The sequence below is a fragment of the Carassius carassius genome, chromosome 8 (assembly GCF_963082965.1).
Source record: "Carassius carassius chromosome 8, fCarCar2.1, whole genome shotgun sequence".
In the NCBI taxonomy this organism is placed as follows: domain Eukaryota; kingdom Metazoa; phylum Chordata; class Actinopteri; order Cypriniformes; family Cyprinidae; genus Carassius; species Carassius carassius.
This window is the reverse complement of record NC_081762.1, coordinates 3199877-3221478: the sequence shown is the minus strand read 5'-3', so window position 1 is coordinate 3221478 and position 21602 is coordinate 3199877. Positions and strand designations below refer to the sequence as shown.

The following is a 21602-nucleotide window of genomic DNA, read 5'->3' as shown; positions in this document are numbered from 1 at the left end:
GAAATACACGCCTGTTCTGATTGTACCCACCACTCACCACATGAGGGAGCCTTCTCATGTATACTTTACTCGGGACACACCTGAACGGCATTTACCCTCATCAGCCACCATATAAATAGACACAGATTCCCCATAACAGTATGAACTTGGTATCTTTTCTTTTCACCCCTTGTGTGATGATTTGGACTTGATGGCTTGTTTGGATTTTTATTGTTAGTTTCCAATGCCTTGTCTGCTTCCTGACTTTATATCAAACCTTGCACATGGATCCTCAGGAACATCCTGTGTCTACCTGCTCATAGTTGTGTACTTTGGACTCTTCTGCTCTTTGCACTCATTCTGTTTAATATAAAATTTGCTGCACTAATTATTATTAAACATATTAATTAAACATAACTTGTTTGTAATCATATATTTGCACTCCTTTGTGCATAATGTTTATAAGGAAATTAATTGCATTGAAGGATTTATATTTGCAACCTAGGTTATTTAAAACCAATTTGATCATAATTTCTTTGATAATTTATTTTGGTGATTAGGTGGTATAACACATATCCAAACTGGGTCATACACTTGGATCATTCTAAACCCCGGGTTAAAACCTCATAGTTTACCCGAGGTTAACAATTAATCCTGGGTACACTGATGTTTCACACTGTACATTCCTAAACAAATGGATAATGATTTTCAAAGAATTATACACATTTTTTATTTCATCCCATCTTGACTACTGTAATGGATTTTATGTAGGCATCAGTCAGGCTAATGGGAACATATTACTCCCATTTTGGCCTCACTTCATTTTCTCCTCAAATGCTGAAACAACTTGTGAAAGTGACAAAAACATACAGCAAGTATGGTGACCCATACTCAGAATTCGTGCTCTGCATTTAACCCATCCAAAGTGCACACACACAGAGCAGTGAACACACACACCCGGAGCAGTGGGCATCATTTATACTGCAGCACCTGGGGAGCAGTAGGGGTTCAGTTCCTTGCTCAAGAGCACCTCAGTCGTAGTATTACAACCTTAGGGTTAGGAGTCAAACTCTCTAACCACTAGACCACGACTTCAATATATACACTTATATATCAAATGTGACAACATCTCCAAGACACTTCAATAAAAACTGCAAAGCAACCTGAAAAAACTAAGCACAAGTGCACCTAGGACAAAGCTGCTTTAAACGCAAAGGGTGGTCACACCAAATGTTGATTTAATTTAATTAATAGAAATTAACTGATAAATGAAATCTTCTTATGGCAGCAATTTTGAAAGCATCCTCACTTTACAGATTTCTTTACGCAAGTGCCTAACATTATTTACAGTGTTGGATTATAACAATGTCAAAAATAATATTTGGAAATGTAAACTGATATTTCCTACAGAAACACTACAGCAAAGATAGGAAAAAATGGATTAAGACAATTTTCTGTTGCTGAAAATACTAGTGGCCTTTTACATAGGTGTATACACACATTCACACAGTATAAATAAATAGTATAAAAACACCTAATGTTGTTCGCCAGAATTATGGTAATTCAAAAACAAAGTAGAAAATGACACGCCTTTACATTCCAGAGCATTTTGAATTTATTTATATATAAATTATAATTACATATATAGTTTGTAAATAGCACCTGTTATATACACAGCAGCTCACTGGGGAAAATAATTAACAGCATTTATCAAAATCATTCACAACTGGTTCATCTATTTTAAATATAATTAAAAAAATCTAAGTGTACAGAAAATACCTTTGATTAGGTCCTTCATGTTCGTCCTTTACTCACATTCTGTCGGTCATCATCCTCTACATTCATGTCTGCTCTACACAACTCTTACTGTGGTTAAAAACAGTTCAACAGAAAGTCATGTTGTGGTTATGGATCATGAAACTACTGATATGTTACCCCCTAACCAATGAAGCAGTGATACTTCAGTCCTTTATCTGATCTCTAAAGAGCTCCGTGAGTAAAGATGGCAGCTAGATTACTGATAAACAGTCTTCAGGTTTGTTAACAGAACTGTGCAAAGTATATGCATGATTTCATTTAGATTTGGCACTGCAGGTTTTAGTCCATATAGGTCTCGGATGATGACAGATTTATCATCTAGTGTCAAAGCGAGTAAGATACTGGAGAAAACACTAGCTGAGCCCTTCTCTGCTGGTCTTCTTTACTGGAAACATCTGCAGATAGAAAAAAATAATAATTCAATTATTGGTTACTGGTGACACCACTCTGTTTGTAGAAAAAAAATCTAACATCTGACCTGTTTTAATGTTAATCTGTGGGATGTTCTGGACAAGACCTGTTGACTTCAAACCATTCATCAATACACCTGGAGGAGCAGAAGATGAGATGATTTCCACAGATGACAGCAGGTATGCGTGTGTGTTTATGACTGTGTTAGTGAATGTTTCTCGTACCCTTTGTGGTAGACACAGAGACAGGGCAGTCGAGCGATGGTGTCCCCCTGAACCATGCCATCCAGACATATCGAACACTCGCCAGAGTCCCGGGACAAAACATCATCTACAGAAAGAGAAACCATCACAACATCACTGTCAGCATCAGAGAAGCTCAGAGCAGCAGCTGATGACACTGAGGGCAAATCAACATTAAAATAAACAGTGGAGGACAGAAATTAATTTGCATGTCCAATATGAAATAAATTAAAGTTTTTTTGTTATTTTGGATATTTTTAAGTAGCTTAAATTCTGTTTGAGAGCTCAAGATTGCAGGAACAGTAAGTGATCTAATTGGGCCGATAGAGAGAGTGTGATAGTGAAGGTTGTTCTCACCGTTATAATTGAGTCTGGGTTTGGAGAAACACATGATCAAATGATCTTCTATTTCATCTGAACAGACAAACTTTGAGCAGGCGGGACAGTCAAATCCAGCTGAAACAAACAGAAGAGACAAAAATCATGTTGAAATATATTTTTGTAGCATTTATTTGTCTTGTATTCATTATGTAGGTCACTTGAGCAATAAACCGCACAGTTCCTGTCCGTAAACAGCGATTACCGGTATATGATTACAAGGCAATAAAAAGAGCAATCTTGGAAATGTTGTAATCTCGTCTGTGAATCTATTTACTGTAATGTACATTATCAGGTTATCAAAATATGAACAAAATATAAAGCATAAAATTGACAGCACGTGGTCATGCTGCACATGGATGAATGATTATAAAGCAGGTTTGTTTCATTTTAAGTAAAGTTCATTATATGGCTGTAAAGTTCATAATGATAACACATAAACCTCTAGATATTCAAAGATCTGCTTGAATAAATAGAACACATACAGGAAATAGAATTATTAAAATTTTAGTAGCATATATTAGGCATATTTTATCCAACAAGCTGAAATAAATCACTGAAACAGACTTTTATTTATTCTGTGCATTAAACACACAATTTCGAAAAAAATATGCATGATATGCAACAGAGTACAATACTGAGCATTAAGCTGAAAGCATATTAATTATAATGCTTTTATAATGTGCATAGATATTAAAAACTGAACACCAAACAAAAGTATGTTTTCATTGAAATCAAGTCGTTTTTGCACTGAGATTCTCAGCAGAGTCTTACTAGTTAGTTTACCTGGTGTGTTGAACATGTTTCCTGTTCTTTGCACATTCACATTTAATAACAGAGAAGACATTCACAACTACCAATGCACTGACCCATCAATCACTAACTAGTTAAACTGGGCAAATGTTATTAATTAGACAGAGTATAAATTCTTGCAGTTGCTTGGTTACACACACACCTGTAATTATCAGTGTCAGTCTGTACTGCTAAACATTAACAGGAAGTAAATATAAAAAATAAAAAAGGCTAGGTCAGCTGTGTATTGATGGGGAGGAGCCTTCGGACACATGGAAACATCTCCAGACTGATTACAGACATAAACGCTTTTACAGGAAGTCATTCTATAAGACCGAGCCTTGTGCGTTTATGTGTTTGTGGCCCAGTGGAAACAAAGGGAACTTTATCTGACAGGAGGTTAAAGGTCAAAATGAAACATGTGCTTGAGTTATGACAACAAAGGTTGCTTAAGGATCACTGCTAGCCAAGAAAAACACTCTTGTATATTTAATATGGCATATACAAAAATGTCATTGCAAATCAGATCAGATGAGATGACAAATTAAGAATAAAATTCTTTGTAACAGATATTTTATTTTCTACCAAAAATAAAGTTTAGAAAATTTTGCATTCACAGGAAACATTTAGGAATCTTCAAAGTTTTTTCTTATGAAATAAATAAACTTGTCTTATATTCCCCAAAGGTAAGATGTCTAATCAATATAATGGGTTGTTTGCTAAGGATGAGTACTGACCAATGATTGGTCAGTTGTTATAATTATGCATGAAGTGAGTGTTTACTAAATTCAAAATTATGTAACAATTCAAACAGGGACCTCGTTTTTCATTTGTAATTTTCAGTTGATAAATAATTTTTGGCAGCATTCATCACAGAATAACCATTTAAAATACATAAAAAAAAAAAATCTAAAGTGCTGAACTCCTGCATGGAAAATGCAACACAAATAGTGGATTGCTGAGGTGTTTTTAATTGAAGTCTTCAGTAAGAACCGCCATAGAATCAGATAAACTCTTCTTTTCAGGGCAGGCCAACTTCAAGTGTTGATGCAAGAAGAGCATTTATAAATAGTGGCAACTCAAATATTCTTACAAATGTATATTTGAAAATGAAAGAATTGCACTTTGGGATATTCTCACAAACTTTTTAGAATTTATCTTCAGAATCAGAATTAGCTTTATTCGCCAGGTGTGCACAAACACAGGAGGAAGTTGTTGTGTGTTTTTTAAGCTGCTCCTGGTACATGCATACATACATACATATATGACATGAGAACTGAAAAAAAAAATGAAATATTAAGTCTTAACAATATATAACAGTACCAACAATGTTTATGAATCTGGATCAGTAGATTACAGATTTGTGCTTTTTTTTTTTACTTGTTTCCATGTTTCTCTTAATACTTTTCTTGACTTCTTTCTTCTGAAGACTTTTAGCCCCAAATTAGATATTTTCCACAGAATTGACTCAAATGCATAAACAATTATTAAGCTAATTATGCTAGAAGGTTTTGATGAGAATGCTGTTATGTTAATTGGTCAGCACCAATAATCTCAGATTGCCAAATATTAGCTCATTAACTAAACACAATAAAAATGGATGCATTTCAGTTAATGCACATTCTGTCTGTGTTCTCTGTAACTGTGCTAATCTCCAGATTTCCATGTTTCTGACAACACTTTAAGATCATGATGTGAACTCACATAGCAAACAAATATTATTGATGAAGAACAATGAACACAGTGCATCTGGAGCAGCCACATGACACACACATGCCTCCTGAACTTTGACCTTCACATCCAATCTGACCCGAATCATGTGCATTGACACAGAATGCCCCTTCAGTCTGTTATCCTAGCTAGGAGCACACTGTTTGATTTCCATGAAAAGTATAAACACTATTACACTTTCCAACACTATTCTATTTGACTGACCAATGGAAGAGATAGTGTTTGGAAACCAGTGCTTTTTTTTTTTTCAAATTTTCATTACTCTTGTATTTCGGTTTGATGCTTCAATTGCAACAGCAGAAAAATATTTTGAAGCTGCTTTTCTTTTTAAAATTACTTTATAGAGGAATAAAATAGCATGCACTGTCTAAGCCAGACTGTACATCACAAATGAAAAAGCTGGCAATCAACCTTGCTCAGCTATTTCAAACATGACTCATAAAAGAGGATTTCAGCAGGACTCGTAAATGTCCTGCTAACAAACACAATAACTGTCAAATATAAAGCAATGAATATGACTGACAGACATTTTTCTCACGTTCACAAGTCTGTTCCCGATCAGCAAATTTCCCTCTGAATCTGATCAATTTGACCCACGATCAAGGAGGATTTATTAATACATGTCATTATCGCTAGATCAAATCTGGAACCAAACAATTATTGCCACTCAAAGGTTGCAAAAATACAACATTGCTGTTTGACCTTCAAACTATCTTGAAAGAGAGATCTTGCATGAAACGTACATCAAAGTATTAATTCATTAAATCATAATATCAGCTGTTTCAATGCACATAAACACATCAGACTCAGGATTCAAGATCAGAAAATGTTAAGGACACACATTTTCATGTTGTCCTCTTGGATAAGGATAAGGAAGTCTCTGTGTTTATAGTTACCATAAAAAACCACAACAAAACAGTGCTCTGATCACAGAAACACACACGTATGATAAAACCATCAATGCATAACCCAAAAAACAACATTCATTATCCTACATCAAATAAAATACAATATGAACACATGACCTTATTATGATAAGCTGCTATAATAATCAAATAAGATTTCGATATGATAAATTAATAGACATGTTTTTTAGTACTACACTGTCATATAATCATGTAACCAGACAGAACCAGTGAGCTAAATTATAATAAAATATATTATTGGCATCATAACCATACCATAATCATATGACTTCATCAAAAATTCATTTCTAAAGTATATTACCTAAATGACTGATAATTTAGGCCAACGTTATAATATAACATAACACACACGAGCTTAATTATGCATAATAAGAAACTGTATAATATATATATATATATATATATATATATATATATATATATATATATATATATATATGTGATATTGTCTTAGACAAAGATAAATAATCCTATAAGACCAATAAAATAAACTTATATATTTATAGTTTATGAGCTTGTTGTGGTCATATTAAAATGTTGTATAATCATTTAAGACTAATGAGCAACATTATAATATCCTATAATATTATTAAATTACTGAAATTATATGAACATATAATCATAAGATGAAATTGTGTTTATGATAACGTAACGAATTACCTTAATTCATCCTATGAAGTCAACATGATATAGGCCTTTATTTAGTCCAGTGCATTATAGTATAATATGACTGGGCAGGAGTGAGCTCCGTGTCTTACCGCCCAGCAGGTGAGGGCTGAGGTGCGCAGGAAGTGACCCGATCAGGAGTGTCCTCTGCCCGTCTGGCTCATCTCTGCGGCCGCCGGTCGGGATGACGGCGCTCTGGATGAACGGACCGGGTCTCTGCGACGAATACTGGACCCGTTCACCGATCTGTCCCGTCGAACCGCCCGCGTAATAGCGCAGAACCGCAGCTCGCCCGTCAGAGTTAGACAGATCGGACCCGGAGTAAGATCGGATCCGAACCCCCACCGACGGACTGCTCTGCTTCGGACCCATTCTGTATATAATATTAGTATTTAAAAAACCTAGGAACCTCAAAATGGACAGATGTCCAAAATATGTAGCCTATATATAAAAAAACAACAAAGACCAGTAAATGCTAAATGTTCACTAAACACGCAAAAAAGCAAAAACCCAAACAACTTTGCACACTTCCGACAGCTGATGTGTGAGTCGTCCACACCGCAAACAAACTAAAGAGACGCCAAAGACCACATGAGTTACCTCTGCTGCTGCTTCTTCTTCTTCGGTTGTTTTTATGGAGCGTTAGCGCCCCTTACTGAACTGGAGAGTGACGAGTAATGAGTTCAAAACATTCAACAGCGCAACTCTCTGATTCCATCGCTTCTATCTTTTTATCTGGTTATATTCTGTACCTTTTAGTTGTAGCATACTTTTGTATTCAGCCTATTGTTTTGTCATATGCTCTGCACTGCTGTAAAAATGTCTGGCATGCAACAATCTGAAGAGTTCACTTGAAAAAACAGAGAACTCTGTTGTTAATAATAATAATAATAATAAAGTATCCTGCATTTCAATATCAATCAAACTACAGTTGGGTTGTTTTGATTAAATAATAGGCTAATAACAAAAAATAGCTTAACACAGTAAAAAACATGATTTATGAAAATGTATTAAAAAAGGAGTTATGTTTTTGCAAATAAACTCTTCCTTTACATGTAAACCTGTCTGATAATAGATTTCCATTCAATCCTGTGTCCAATTACTTGTAATTCTTGAGTCTTCCCATTTTCCATCTCCAGTTTAATTTTTCTTGATATCTACATTTCTTTATTCTATATGCAAATGCCTTCCATATGACCATTTAAACCAAATAGATGCATTAGCCAAACAAATTGACATTTATTATTATTATTATTATTATTTTAATTTTTGTTTTTAATTATTATTATTATTTATTTATTTATTTTTTTGAGTGCAGAAATCCATTTTATTTATGTGTGGCTGACGAATAAGCATCACATTAAATTTATTTAACTTTTAATCACTCCAAAGACCTTAAGTGTTGTCCTTTTTTTGGAATGATTAAAGGTTAAAACTGTTATCCAAATGGATCTACCTTTTATGCAATTTACCTCCTAAATGTAGGTCTAAATATTTTTTGGAGTGCATTTACATTGCATCTCACATTTATCGCCTTCTTGCTTTTAGTCAGCAGTTTTACTAAGCAAATATTTAATGTCAAAGGTTACAGCCTATTGGTGTGTGAGGGGAAAAAACGAATAAATAGAGAATACACTCATAAGGTTAAAATTTAATTGTTGAATTTCAGATTACATTACATGCTGACCCAAACAAATTTTACTCCAGTTTGAATCTAAATGACTCTAGACAGGCAGCTGATCAATATTCATCCAAAATCAATAACAGTACAGTATTTCCAGATACCACATTGTAAAATTTGAACAATCTTCTCAGAAATTAAATTATTAGTTATAAAGGTGACAAAAATGTCATCCACAAATGGATTTACACACAAAGGCGTAAATAAATCATACACAGGTAAACTAATAATAAACAATATATAAATATTAATAAATAATATAAACAATAAATAAAATAGAAATCACAAATCCGGTATAAAGCTTTAACTGTTACACAATAAAGACAGTCTGATGAAAAAATAATAATACATACAGTATAAACAAAAGAAATACATTTTTGAAAGGTTAAGCTACATATATGAATGGTCCAGCAAAAATCTATTAAAGTTACACGAAAAGTGGCAAAGTTGAGAAGTTTAGACCATAGGACAAATAAATAACCAGTAAAATAAAATAAATATCACAATCAGGTACAGAGCTTTAACTGTTACATAACTACATAAAGAGAGAAAAACAGCAGCTTTGATCTGTGTAACACACTGTTGGTATACACATGGAGTGTGTGCAGGAAGACACTATGGAAGCAGAAGACAGAGCAAGTTTAGAGGCCACACATCTAACATCAGCAAATTCACATACAGTATGTCCTGAAGAAACATAATGTGCCTCTGCTGACCTCGTCTGTGCAGTCCTGTTTGTTAAGAAGACAGCAGATAAATGATGCTTTAATCAGGTCATGGTAACTGCTGCATCAGGTCACATGACCATAACACAGCAGTCCCCTTGTATATATAGACCTTTCTTAACTCAGAGGATGTTGATTAATACAATCAAAAGACAATCAAGGCAAAGAGAGAATTAATCAAGGGTTTGTTTAAACATCTCACCCACCCAAAAACACACTAACCTCATCACCTCTAGATCTTGTTTAATTTGATCCTGAAAACACAGATACTCTATATGCACTTGCAGTCAGCTTTGGTTATTTGTCATTTAGCAGATATTTCAGAGTGATTTAAAGTACATTTCAATACGAAGACGAGATCTGGGGTTAATGTATTATTCAAGGGTACAGTAAATCCACAATGGACATCAAGATTCACTACATGAAGTCAAAAGAACTGACCCCATTTATTTTCCTAACACATGTTTCTGCTCTAATTGTTAGAATTTATCAAAATATGCAGCATTTACCCTCTATTCCAATTGGATGAATGAATAGGACGTGATACTAATTGCAACTTTTACACATTTATTTTACCACAAATTTGGATGCAAATACATCCTACGACATCCTACAGTAATTTTGACAACTGTATGACACTGAATTAAACATGCAACATAATGAGGTCAAGTGACAATGCAGCAGTATGCAGTAAACTGGTATTACATTCTGAACATAAGTTTCTAATCTATTGCCTCCAGATAATAAAAAAAAATACAATGAAGGTTGGGAATGAGATATTTGTTTTGTCTATGCTTAAATATGATGAGGGGTTAATGAGAATTAATATTGATTAAAATAATGATCACTTGAGTTAAAATCAGGGTGCAGGAAAAGCTGTCCAGATTTGAAAGGGTGTAATGATGCAGTGTGTGTGTTGTGTGTATCCTATAAGAAGAAGAGCCATGTGAGTAAGGTTAGGAGAGCAGGGCTCGATGCAGAGACTGTAGCCCAGCGCAGAGCCTCTCTGCTGGGCATTATTGCTGGCTCACACCCATCTGCTGGTGGTCTGGCTCTGGTTCCTCCTCCACGTCTGCGTGATACTGATCGAATGCGTCATCATCAATATCTGGAAGACCCAGGAGCTGCAGAAGAATTACACAATCATTTCAAACGGTACAGTATAGAATCAAACCAGAACTGAACAAAACAGAATATTCAAATGTAACATGCATTGACATTCCAGAGATTCCATTATAAGATTGTAAACATAGTTTTGGATCTAAAATCTGATTTCATGAGTCAATTTCGAAAAACATTTAAAAAACGTCTGTACACACGTCACACATGCAAGATTTGTCAAGCAAAGGAGAAAGAAATGGAACGATAAAAATCTTCAGAAATGTTCACTTTGATTAATTTGCTCAAGGATGCTTGAAAATAAAGTACCAGCAACAAACTGTCAAAACATAAGCACTTAGCTTTCTGTGGCCATTGAACATTTGTTTAGTTTGAGAAAAAAAAAACATTATATTTTCACTCATTTAGTTGCGTTAGTTAAAATGTGATTTTCGGTCATCGAGATCTGGCAGAAGCAGCACATTTTTCTGCTTTTCAGCTTTCCTCATGCATGAAATCACCCGCATGCCAACAAACCACTGAGACCATGCAAAAACAATGACGATTCATAGCAAAAGAGTACAGCCATCAAAGTTAAAGGCCTCTGTAACTGGTACAGATTTGCATAAAATTGCCAGCTACATGCACATTTCCAGCTATTATGTAAGTCTTATGTTGCACCTCAAATGACAAGGGAATTTATAGTAATAAATCTCAAAATCTCTCAAACTGCTTGGATATGCAGAGCATTCACAGCTTATATGGACTGCATGGCAAAGGTTATACATTATACATTTCAGAAATGTAGTGTAGAGTGAGACTTACAGGCCTGAAGGCTCTGAAGACTTTGTCCAGCACCTCTAGCAGTGTTTTCTTCCCGCAGGAGGAGATGTAGTCCTGTGCCAGCTGGAGGAACGGCAGACAGTCCTCGCTCTCACTCCACACATGCTGAAAACACACATACAGTCAAACATCATTTCACCCATTTCACAGTAATCCAAACATTTCATATTTCAACCCAATTTGATTACTACTCAATTTCTTTCTCAAATTCTTATTTATCTAAATTTGGTTTCTTTTTTATAAATACACTTTCTTTTAAATTTCTTTAACACAAGCAACATCACGTTTATGGGTTCGATTTTCAGAGAGTGCTTGATAAAATGTGTATAAAAACTATATTAAATGCAATGTAAGTCACCTTGTATAAAAGCACATGCCAATATATATATCCAACACAAATGTACAGTAAATGTATAATTGTAGTTTGCTATTTGTGCTTCATGGAGTTTCAAAGCAAAGTAAACAAGCTGAATAAATAATCTTTCCATTGATTTATGGTTTGTTAGGATCTGACAATATTTGGCTGAGATACAACTATATGAAAATCTGGAATCTGAGGAGGCAAAAAAAGAAAAAAAAATTGAGAAATTCATATTTAAAGTTCTCCACATTCATTCTAAGCAATGCATATTATAATCAGAAATGAAGTTTTGATATATTTACGGTAGGAAATTTACAAAATATCATCATGGAACATGATCTTTACTTAATATCCTAATGTTTTTTTGGCATGAAAGAAAAATCAATAATTTTGACCCAATGTATTTTTGGATATTGTTGCAAAGGTACCCCAGAGACTTCAGACTGCTTTTGTGCTCCAGGTCTTTTTTATCTATTGTTTTCACATATTTATTTTTAATCACTTGTTGATTTTGTTATCTGTCTCTTGTCATCCTGTATGTGCACTGGAAGCTTCTGTCACCAAGACAAATTCCTTGTGTGTGGAAGCACACTTGACAAAAAAGCTGATTAATAAATCTGATAGATAATAGCATCTGTAATATGGATACTTTCTTTGTCAGATGAAAACTACAATCAGACTAAAATTATACAGATGTAAAAAATATTTTAACTCAAACACCCTGATATTTTTATTTCTGGATTTATAAAACGTCCTTATGTGGTTAAAGGGAATTCTCTGAAGTCAAAGTTGAGCTTCCAGCAGAGAATCTGGGACACTAAAACTCTTTGTCCCGTTATATTTATCTGAGCGAGAGGGATCACTTTTCAGTAGATGGCCCAAATAATCTTCTCCAACCAAACTGCATTAAAAAAAAAGAATAATGAGGTAATAGAATAGAATACAATAGAACAGAGAGTTCTAATAAAATAAGTTTACACCATTCCAGTGTGTGTAACACCTTATTGTTTTATTAAATAGATGAGCAATACATTACATTTTCTGTTTATTGCAATTTGAAGAAACCGATAACAAAAAAAGCTGATGTTCGTACTGTTATTGCAATTAATACACAATGATATAAGGACTGTTTTAGTTCATGTGTGACACTCTAAATGCTCTCTAAAAACATACTTTGGGGATTTTGGCAGCTTTGTTGAGAACAAGGACATGCACAACACATCATCCATCTCTGGAGCTCCCTGTTCAAGGTGCATGGATAACAGTGCTGATATTTCAGTCTTTCTGGTGAATATAAGGGAAATATAAGATGATCACAAAGCTCATGAAACCAAAAATGAAGTATTGCAGCTGTTTGTGCATGTGATATTATGGCTATCATTTGCATGCATGTGTAGACAAACTCAAATTCACTGAATATACAGATGTAAAATTCATCAGAATTGAAATGCTCAACAAAAGGTTATGAATATTGTTATGTCCCATCCCAACTTCCTGTTCGAGCAGGGAACATCAACACATGGTGAATGAATTCTACACATTCTGTCTTTCTCCAGAGATATCCGCTCAATCTGTGTTGTGAGCGAATGCCTGAAGCATTGTAATAAAAACTTTCTTTAACTGATTTCAGAGAGACAGACTGACCATGCATCTGTCCAGAGCTCACAGGAACCAGGAGTAAAAAACACCACAGGCCAAACCAGAGGAGCTCCAGTTCAACTCAGTTGTTTTAGTTATGAGTAGTTTCGCTGGAGCATCATTCTTATAATCATCGTTTTATTTTAAAGTCAACATTAGTGGCCATTCACATACCTTATAATCCAACATACTTCCAAGTGAACAGATTATTCAATCATTTAAATGAAATTGACTGGGAAAAGTGGGTTTACAAGAAAGCTAGACTGAATGCAAGCTTGCTAAAATAATGTCTAAACTGCTGTTTGGATATTGATTAACATTAACCAATCACCTGAAAGGCACTTTTTTATGCAGTGTAATAAATGAATAAAGTAGAATCTCTTGCTCTCTTTAGGTCTGGGATCTGTGTATTGATCAGCGCTGAGTAATTAGATCCCTGTCTAAGCATGTGCTGGTGTTTTGGAGAGCTCTGGGACTCTGGTGCAGCGGTCTGATGAGGTCTGGTCATGTGGTGTGATGTGAAGGAACTACAGTAAACTCTTGTGGTTCATTTCAGACCTTTAAACTGATTGCTGGATGGAAAGTAAACATGACCGACGTGTGCAAGAGGAGCACCAATGCAAATACTGCATGTGCTTTTACTTCATCACAGCACAAAACACTGAGAATATCTGCACTATTTGTTCCTCAGTGACAGTCTCTGGGGAACTGTGCAATTTAAGACCTTTGTGCTGAATAAACACCTGCAATATTGATGACCCATGCTTGTCTGGCCAGCGTCAGTCTGTACACTGGGTAGACTTCTAAAATGAAATTGTTGCATACAACCTCACAACATCCAAAACTGCAGCTGAGCATGTATGGAGAAAGTGCTGCAGTCAAAAACAATGACATCATTTCATCTGCTTTGAGAAAGGCCTCAAAACACAGGCAAAAATAAGTATTTCAGCAATACCAGTTTACAGTAATATTATTTTTAAAATAAATATACTTTACTGTTTTCTACATAAAATCATCCTTCATAAGGTAAACAACATTCTGTGAAAATGTAAGCTTGATATCTTTAATATCAACTCAGTAAAAGATTGAATGTCAAAGACTGGAATCATGGTGGAATTAATGGTTGAAGTCAGTTGTAGATGCTTGTTATCTCATAATTAGATTTTGAGACTTTAGCCAGGATTTCACAGAGAGTGTCACATAAAGGCTATATTCACATAGTCACTTTTGAAGAAAAATATTGAAATCGTCACTGTATTTTACTGAGCTTGAAAGACATTTTGAAATATATTTTGAAGGCTGAAGATTATTTTTTATTGAGCTTCACTGTTTACAAGACATTTTAGCATATATTTGAAATTTCTTTTACACAGGATGACTCTACCATGTGTCTAATATCGTGCTATTACCATAATTGCATATCCAAACCCCACTGTACTTTCTGTAATTGAGACGAGAGACCATTTAGAACACAACAGCATCCACACGCGAGCGCGCGCGCGCCGCTCCCCCTCCTCACGAGGCTCTTGCTCGATTATGTCATACTTACAAAATTCTCGGTTCCCCCGGTGAGATTGTCCGGGCAGAGCACGTAAAACGAGATCCCGGGCTCGGCGTAGAAGTCCAGCCGCCTCTCGTCCACGTCCTCGGCGAAGATCAGGTCGAACGGGTTCCCGGAGCACCATTTCTCGGCGGTGTCCACCAGCTCTTTGAACTGCATCCTGCCTGACGCACTGACGGCGCACCTGAGCCGCGGATGATGATGCTGAGGATGCGGATGCTGAGCACTAAGGCTGTGTCGTCATGGTGATCGCAGATGATCCCGGTTCTGCTTCTGCTGTGCTCTCACTGTCTCATATCGGCCTGTATCTGAGTGTTCCTAAACTCGACCCGCTTCAGCCTCCTGCGCCGAGAACAAAGCCTGTCCTCCGACAGAGTGACGTCACATGACAACACATGCGCCCATCGTCATCAGCTTCACAAGGAACCATCTCTAAAGAGACCGCTTTCCCCCCAACTGTTTACACAGCACACGTAGTGAATATTATCCAAAATATCAATAATCATAATAAATGTCATCTCTTTTGATCGTATATAGTAAATATGATTTATTCTTAACAGCAGCAGCAGCAGAAACAAAAACATAATACAAACACTAAAATGATAATAATGTAATAAGCTTTTTATATATATGTATGTATATATATATATATATATATATATATATATATATATATATATATATATATATATATATATATATATATATATATATAATTGAAAATAATACATGAATTTAAATGTAATAATAATCGTTTTGTAACGAATATTTTATTTTATATTCTATATTTTATCATAGACATTACATGTTGTTGGGTTACACCCAACAGAGACTTGATGTTAATAATTAGAACCATAGACCGCAAGGTTAGAAATCATTTTCCACATGAAACGATTTCAGTTTTATGTCTATTTTATTCCTCTGGAGGGCGCAATTAGTCATTTTTTTTCCTCTCTGACTAAAGCAGGTCAGTAAGCTCGTTTGGAAAGTGATACACCTGATAAAACACTTTACTTCACAATACAAACTAATGTTTTCCCTTCATCTACTCATCTTTTTATTTATCTGATCTCTAGAAGAAACATTGGTTTTATTATTTTAACCATGTATATAGGGTGCACTCTTAGAAAAGAGGGTTCATTGGGGTTCTATATAGAACCATAGGGTTCTTTAATCAAACTCCAAAGAAGCTTTTATGCTAAAAAGGTTCTATAATGACAAGAAAGAACCCTTTTGGCACAAAGGTTCTTTAGGCTATTATTAATTCATATATTACATTATTCTGCAACATTTTGTATTTGTAATTAAATTATTGTTTGTAGTAACTTAATATCACATTTTAATCAAGCTGATTTTTGGAGAAAAACTGAAATGGCACTCTTTGTGTGATATTGATTAACTACATCTCCTTATATCAAAAGAATGGAAATTTGATCTTCAGCCATCACCTACAGGTCAATTGGGAAACTTCTTGGCGGAGTTGGATGTGCTGCTATCAAACTTTCCTGAAGATGGTACTCCTCTGGTACTGCTTGGTGACTTCAACATCCACCTAGATAAACCCCAGGCTGCTGACTTCAAAACTCTGCTCACCTCATTTGATCTCAAGCTAGTGTCTACTACAGCGACTCACAAATCAGGCAACCAACTGGACCTCATCTACACGCGCTGTTGCTCTGTGGAAAACTCTTCAGTTGCTCCACTGCACACCTCAGACCACTTCCTCATTGCTGCTAACCTAGCACTTACTCCTGAAGTGCCTCACACTCCAACGCAGGTCACCTTTCGACGGAACCTACGCTCACTCTCTCCATCTCGCCTATCTTCTGTGGTTTCATCCTCGCTTCCTGCACTCTCTCAGTTCTCTGCTCTGGACACGAACAGCGCTACGGACACTCTTTGCTCCACTTTAACATCTTGCTTGGACAACTTTTGCCCACTGTTGTCTAGACCAGCACGCACTGCCCCATCTGCCCCCTGGCTGTCTGAGGTTCTCCGTGAACATCGCTCTAAACTCAGGGCTGCAGAGAGGAAATGGCAGAAATCAAGAAACTCTACCGACCTCAGTGTGTATCAGTCTCTTCTCTCTTCCTTCTCTGCAAATGTCTTCACGGCTAAAACATCCTACTACCACAACAAAATTAACAGCTGTTGTGACGCTCGGACACTCTTCAAGACTTTCTCTTCTCTTCTTAATCCGCCACCACCTCCTCCATCGACTCTTACAGCGGACGACTTTGCAGTTTTCTTCACAAATAAGACAAGATCCATCAGCGACCAATTCTCCACACCGCAGACTGAGGACAACTTCACAATGACCGACGCACACTCTTTCTCCTCCTTCTCCCCACTCTCAGAGATGGACGTCTCCAAACTTCTCCTGTCCAATCATCCTACTACTTGTCCACTTGATCCGATCCCCACTCACCTCCTTCAAGCGATCTCTTCTTCAGTCATACCTTCGCTTACTCACGTTATCAACTCCTCTCTTCACTCTGGAACATTTCCCTCAGCATTCAAGCAGGCTCGGGTAAGCCCACTGCTCAAGAAACCATCTCCAAATCCAGCGCTTCTTGAAAACTACAGACCGGTATCCCTTCTTCCATTCATTGCAAAGACACTTGAGCGAGCTGTGTTCAACCAGTTTTCTATGTTCCTTGTACAGAACAACCTCCTGGACAGCAACCAATCTGGCTTCAAAAGTGGCCACTCAACTGAGACTGCTCTGCTCTCGGTTACTGAAGCCCTGCGACTAGCAAGAGCAGCTTCAAAATCCTCGGTACTCATCTTACTGGACCTTTCTGCTGCTTTTGACGCTGTTAATCACCAGATTCTCCTGTCCACCCTCAGAAAGATGGGCATCTCTGGAACAGCACTCCTGTGGGTTAAGTCCTACCTCTCTGACAGATCCTTCAGTGTGTCTTGGAGGGGGGATGTTTCAAAGTCACACCACCTTGCTACTGGGGTTCCTCAAGGCTCAGTACTTGGACCACTTCTCTTCTCAATCTACATGACGTCATTAGGATCTGTCATTCAGAAGCATGGCTTTTCTTATCACTGCTACGCTGATGACACCCAACTCTACCTCTCATTCCAACCAGATGACCCGACAGTAGCTGCTCGCATTTCAGCCTGTCTGAGTGACATCTCTAGCTGGATGAATGACCATCACCTTCAGTTTAACCTTACGAAGACAGAACTCCTGGTGATTCCAGCTAACCCATTGCCTCATCACAACTTCTCTATACAGCTGGGCTCATCAACCATTACTCCTTCGAGGACAGCTAGAAACCTAGGAGTTGTGATGGATCATCAGTTAAGCTTCACAGACCACATTTCTACAACTACCCGGTCCTGCAGGTTTGCCTTATACAACATTAGGAAGATTAGACCCTTCCTGTCAGAGCAAGCAACCCAACTTCTTGTCCAAGCTCTTGTTCTCTCCAGACTGGACTATTGTAATGCTCTCCTGGCGGGCCTTCCTGCATGTACTGTCAAGCTTCTGCAATTGATCCAGAATGCAGCAGCGAGGGTTGTCTTCAATGAGCCAAAAAAAGCTCATGTTACTCCTCTCCTCATCAGGTTACACTGGCTACCAGTAGCTGCTCGCATCAAATTCAAGGTACTGATGCTAGCCTACAAGACGACCACTGGCACGGCACCAACTTACCTAAACTCATTGGTTAAATCTTATGTGCCCTCCAGAAGTTTGCGCTCTGCAAGTGATCGACGCCTTGTGGTACCATCCCAAAGAAGTTCAAAATCACTCTCACGGACCTTTTCCTGGACTGTGCCCAGCTGGTGGAATGACCTCCCAATCTCAATTCGTACAGTCTTTACTCATTTTCAAGAAACAGCTAAAGACTCATCTTTTTCGCCTGCACTTAACCAACTAACACTAGCACTTTTCCTTTTCCTGTCTTTTAATAAAAAAATAAATAAAAAAAACCCTACCTATGCGTTCTATACTAGACTAACTGAGACTTGTCATGGCACTTATATACTGTTGTTGTTCTCTCGTTGACCTGACTGCTTCTATTGTTCTCATTTGTAAGTCGCTTTGGATAAAAGCGTCTGCTAAATGATTAAATGTAAATGTACATAAAATTATATAAATATATACATTTTCTAACCGCCATATCTTGAATTTTGTGATCATTCACATGCATTCATAAATGCATTTGAATACACTGAACAATGCAGTGAAAGAACGCACTTAAAATGCACACGCGCCACGCGCACTAGTATGACTTCATCATGTAACTTTACATCCTAGATCGTGCACTTTTTAGGCACGATTTGTTTAGTTTTTGAATATACTTGATACTGTTAAAAGGCACATCAAAACAAAAAATACCAGTTCAAATATCACACCTAAACACGCGTGGAAAACGTATGAATAAAATGATTCACGAACCCGCTTTGAACTCCAGAACTGACTCAAATGATTAGCGAACCCGCACCGAACTCCGAAAAATGACTCAAATGATTCGCTATCCCGCTCCGAACTCCCGAACTGACTCAAATGATTCGTGATCCCGCTCCGAACTCCCAAACAGACTCAAATGATTCGTGAACCAGCTCCGAACTCCCGAACAGACTCAAATGATTCGCGAACCCACTCTGAACTCCCGAACTGACTCAAATGATTCGCTAAACCCGCTTTGAACTCCCGAACTGACTCAAATGATTCGCGATCCCGCTCTGAACTCCCAAACAGACTCAAATGATTCGCGATCCCGCTCCGAACTCCCAATCTGACTCAAATGATTCGCGATCCCCAAACTGACTCAAATAATTCGCGATCCCGCTCCGAACTCCCAAACTGACTAAAATGATTCGCGAACCCGCTTTGAACTCCCAAACAGACTCAAATGATTCGCGAACCCGCTTTGAACTCCCGAACTGACTCAAATGATTCGCGAACCCGCTTTGAACTCCCGAACAGACTCAAATGATTCGCGATCACGCTCCGAACTCCCAACCAGACTCAAATGATTCGCGATCCCCAAACTGACTCAAATGATTTGCGAACCCGCTACAAACTCCCGAACTGATTCAAATGATTCGCGATCCCCAAACTGAATCAAATGATTTGCGAACCCACTTTGAACTCCCGAATTGACTCAAATGATTCGCGAACCCGCTACGAACTCCAGAACTGATTCAAATGATTCGCGATCCCCAAACTGAATCAAATGATTCGCGAACCCGCACACGTGGATATATAAGATGTCTGTTATATATCTGTTGATCTGGAAAGCATCCGCTGTCTACAAACGTCTTACAGACGTCTTTCAGATGTCAGTTTTGCATACATTCCAAATGTATAAACATCTTAGAGACATCTAATAGGCCTGCGCTGAACACTGAACACTGGAATAGCGTTCATTAAGATTCAAACACTGGAGCGAAGGGAGTTGCCATGGAAACGGGGCGATCTACAACACTGTCAAGCTGCAGCTGTTTCTCGCTGCGGTTTTCACTGCTTTCGGTAAGTTTAGTAAATTAAAATTGCACAAATATCATATGCCACTGTTCCTGACATCTCTCTTGCTTTGTATTTGACCAGCATCTGTTGAATTTACTTCATAGAAATGGTTTAGTGTTTTCGAACAAGTCCGTGAGCATAACCGTTATCAGAGGAGGTAACGTATGCTAACTCCATAGACTGAGCTTTTATGAAGAGTTTGGGATTTTAATAACACATTTATGTGTATATGAGAGACATTGACAGTTCTGTAAAAGATTTGCTGGCCATTTTTCAATTGATGATTGAAAATAGGCTTTTTTTTATTTAACCTAAATATACACTAACGTTACCGTTAACCAGTGACGTCATTACATCAGCGTCACAGTTCAAACGCATTTTGATCTCGTCTAATGGTAAACAAATATTGATAAAAACTGTTCAGGATATTTATTAAATACATATTCTTTTTCTTTTCTACATTTCTAGTAGCTTGGTTTCTTGTGATAAAACTGTCATTGTATACTGAATATTGTTGGCTCTGTGACAGATTGCTTGTTATATTTCTAGATTCTTCTAGTGCTTGATGGCCTTCTGCATCCCATAGTCTGAGCAAGCCTCCTGTCCAACAACATCTCCAAGGTACACTGATCCATATGACTAGCAGGTTTACCCCAAACATACACTAATGCTATCCTTACCAATTTCTGAAATAATATTTCAATTTAAAATAGCAGTTTTCGGTGAAATGTAATTTATTTCTTTGATGCGCAGCTGTATTTTCAGCATCATTCCTCCAGTCTTCAGTGTCACATGATCTTCAGAAATCATTCTAATATACTGATTTACTGTTCAGAAACATTTCTGATTATTAACAATGTTGAAAACAGTTGTGCTGCTCAATATATGAATGTATATATATATATATAGAGAGAGAGAGAGAGAGGGAGAGAATTCTTTGATAAATATACATTTCTTCTTGACACTAACTTTTAATTAATTTAATGTGTCCTTGCTGAATAAAAATATGAATTTCTTTTTAAAAATGTAGTGTACATTACCATTAAAAAGTTTGGGGTCTATATAACAATCAAGCTTTAAAATAAATAAATAAATAAACTCTATGCTGTTATAAATGGTTTACACAAAAATATAAAACAGAGCTGTTTTTTTTAACATTCATATTTATCAGAAGTGTTTCTTTGGCAAAGAGTAGCACATTATAAAGATTTCTGGAGGATCATATGATGCTAAAGACTGAAGTAATGATGCTGAAAAATCA

The 21602-nt window shown here is 36.8% G+C and overlaps 2 protein-coding genes across 3 annotated transcripts in view; both read right to left on the bottom strand.

Annotated features, from left to right (window-relative positions):
• LOC132144983 (E3 ubiquitin-protein ligase znrf2-like) overlaps window positions 1-7556 on the bottom strand; it is a 47535-nt gene extending 39979 nt beyond the window's left edge. Inside the window, exons 1-5 of one of the 2 annotated variants that reach the window (XM_059555622.1) lie at window positions 7036-7555; window positions 2808-2906; window positions 2433-2538; window positions 2276-2344; window positions 2087-2192 (exon numbers count right to left, since the gene is read on the bottom strand). In XM_059555622.1, the coding sequence (XP_059411605.1) occupies window positions 2287-2344; window positions 2433-2538; window positions 2808-2906; window positions 7036-7315 (543 nt within the window). In that variant the 5' untranslated portion in view covers window positions 7316-7555 and the 3' untranslated portion in view covers window positions 2087-2192; window positions 2276-2286. Of the gene's footprint in view, window positions 1-2086; window positions 2193-2275; window positions 2345-2432; window positions 2539-2807; window positions 2907-7035 lie in introns of those variants that run through there. The other variant, XM_059555624.1, reaches the window with a different exon arrangement.
• Window positions 7557-8574: 1018 nt separating this feature from the next.
• LOC132144982 (maturin-like) lies at window positions 8575-15236 on the bottom strand. Its single transcript, XM_059555621.1, has 3 exons — window positions 14839-15236; window positions 11273-11395; window positions 8575-10473 (listed from the first exon to the last, which is right to left on the bottom strand). Exons 1-3 carry the CDS (start codon window positions 15007-15009, stop codon window positions 10366-10368), a joined length of 402 nt encoding a protein of 133 aa, XP_059411604.1. The 5' UTR covers window positions 15010-15236; the 3' UTR covers window positions 8575-10365.
• Between the last annotated feature and the right edge of the window lie 6366 nt (window positions 15237-21602).

Bases quoted from the DNA above. Each gene is read 5' to 3' on its own strand.
- LOC132144982 (XM_059555621.1), bottom strand. From the start codon at position 15,009: ATGCAGTTCAAAGAGCTGGTGGACACCGCCGAGAAATGGTGCTCCGGG. The intron at 11,396-14,838 runs GTAAGTATGACA...GTGTGTTTTCAG, and splicing joins CCGGGGGAACCGAGAATTTT to CATGTGTGGAGTGAGAGCGA. The intron at 10,474-11,272 runs GTAAGTCTCACT...ATTCTTCTGCAG, and splicing joins TCTTCAGAGCCTTCAGGCCT to CTCCTGGGTCTTCCAGATAT.